This window comes from Helicoverpa zea, chromosome 5, assembly GCF_022581195.2.
Source record: "Helicoverpa zea isolate HzStark_Cry1AcR chromosome 5, ilHelZeax1.1, whole genome shotgun sequence".
NCBI lineage: Eukaryota > Metazoa > Arthropoda > Insecta > Lepidoptera > Noctuidae > Helicoverpa > Helicoverpa zea.
Window position 1 is genome coordinate 5,228,924 of NC_061456.1, and position 2,162 is coordinate 5,231,085.

Below are 2,162 nucleotides of genomic sequence, written 5' to 3' on the forward strand. Positions count from 1 at the left end.
ATGATTCGGAAGGTACGTTCATTATTTTAATTCTTGATAGATAAAGGATCTAATAAAAAAGTTCAATATTTTCTCTCTGTAAATACTTTTGAATCAATAACAATAATTAAGAAAATTGCTGTGCTGTTTACAGTTAATTATTTGGATTTCCATGTTGTTTTTGTAGATGTCGTTTAATTTTAGAAACTTCGTTAAGGCCGAACACTAATCCATTAAATTGTCTTATTTCAGTAACGTTTTATCAAGTGATTCATTCTTCATTAGATGTCTTAGGGTGCGTCCACATCTGGCGAATGCGCAGCACGCGAGCCGATCGCGAGCTGTCCGCGAGCTGCGCGCGTGCAGTCACTGCAATAGTTCGGTGCGCCTCTTTAGCGCAACTCACGCAAGGCTCGTATAGAGCGCGCGAGCGGCGCGCGATCTGCGCGCAATTAGTTCTCGCCCTTACAGTTCCGTATATTGGCTCAGTACTATCGAAGATGGCAGACGTCGCGCGCCGCCTGCGCGCCGCTCGCGTGCGGCGCTTAGGTCGCGCGCGAGCTGCGCGCGGGCTGCGCAGAAGCGGCGCACGAACAAAAATGCACGCGCGCAGCTCGCGGACAGCTCGCGATCGGCTCGCGTGCTGCGCATTCGCGGCGCATTCGCCAGATGTGGACGCACCCTTACGTGATTCATTTCAGTTATTTATAATGATTTATTTTTATTAGTGTTTATTAAATAATTCAATTTAATTTCAGACAATAATCCTCCTAAGCTTAGCACTGTGTGTACTTGGAGATGGACATCACGCGGTTTCTGAGCAACACATCAAAATCAACCATAAGGAACATCACGGGCATCATGGCGAACTGACTCACATCGGTTCCAAGAAGCCCGAGCATCATGAGGAATACGTGAGTTCACAACATTTCTTCGATCCTTAAGGCCGGCAATGCACGGACCGCTAGAAGCAGTCAGGGGCGACAGCTTCAAGCTCTCACCCGTGACTGCTTCAAGCGGTCCGTATATCGCCGACCTAAAACCTCGTCATTGCAATAGTGATTAAATATCTTGGTTCAATTGTGCTTTTTTTGACAACTTTGATTTAGGAATCAGCCACGATTTATTTGAATGTCATTCAAATATTTCATTGATTCTCGATTGTTTTCAAAACCAGAGGACCAAGATGTTTGATAACTTCAAAATTATCCTATCTTTCAACACAAGAAAATTGATAGTGTTATGCTTGAAAGTCTCATACTATTTTATTTTTTAGGCGTGGTCGTATCCATCATACGAGTTCTCATACAGTGTCCACGATCCCCATACCCATGACAAGAAGGGTCAACATGAGTCGCGCGACGGAGATGAAGTGAAGGGCGAGTACTGGCTGATAGAACCCGACGGTCGCAAGCGCACCGTTACGTACCACGCGGACAAACATAGCGGGTATGTTTCACATTTTTACATTGTTATATATTTTTCATGTTCTGTTTCTCCAAATAAACGAAAGTTTGTAACTTTATGATACACATTTTTCTTGTCCAGTTTCCACGCTATCGTCCATTACTCGGATCATCACCATCACATTGTCGAACACCACGGTCATGTCAAAGATGATCACAAAGACGATGACCACAAAGATGATGACCACAAAGACCACAAGGAAGAAGAACACAAACATGACGATCATAGCAAGGAAGAACACAAGGACCATGATGACCACAAGGACAGTCACGAAGATGAAGGCGAGGAACATCGTGGTGCTGAAGAAACCCGCGGTCGCGAAGGTGGCGTAATTAGATGGGGTTACGGCCCTAAATGGGACCATGACAAAGATGACCACAGACACGGCCACGATGACCATAAACGCGGCCACGATGACGACAGAGACGATGATGACGATAAATATGATATCGGCAAAATGACTATTTACGGTCGTTTAGGCAGTTACGGCAGTCGCCGCGATGACAAGAAACGTGACGAGAAACGCGATCATGACAAAAAAGAGGAGGAAAGTTTACTTTGGGAGGAACGTCGCAAGTTCGACGAGCGACGTGGTTACCCATCGATAAAAACGCCTTACTTCGGCCACCCCTCTCGCATGAACCCTCGCTTTTACAGGCATAACCAAAGAGACCGTAACATTTCTAGACGTACTTAAGATATACTCGTTAATGTAT

At 45.2% G+C, this 2,162-nt stretch overlaps 1 protein-coding gene across 1 annotated transcript; it reads left to right on the plus strand.

The window, feature by feature from the left end:
• LOC124630811 (sarcoplasmic reticulum histidine-rich calcium-binding protein-like) lies at positions 1-2,162 on the plus strand. Its single transcript, XM_047164824.1, has 4 exons — positions 1-12; positions 738-893; positions 1,256-1,428; positions 1,528-2,162. Exons 1-4 carry the CDS (start codon positions 1-3, stop codon positions 2,141-2,143), a joined length of 957 nt encoding a protein of 318 aa, XP_047020780.1. The 3' UTR covers positions 2,144-2,162.

Bases quoted from the DNA above. Each gene is read 5' to 3' on its own strand.
- LOC124630811 (XM_047164824.1), top strand. The intron at 894-1,255 runs GTGAGTTCACAA...TTTATTTTTTAG, and splicing joins CCGAGCATCATGAGGAATAC to GCGTGGTCGTATCCATCATA. The intron at 1,429-1,527 runs GTATGTTTCACA...TTTCTTGTCCAG, and splicing joins CACGCGGACAAACATAGCGG to TTTCCACGCTATCGTCCATT.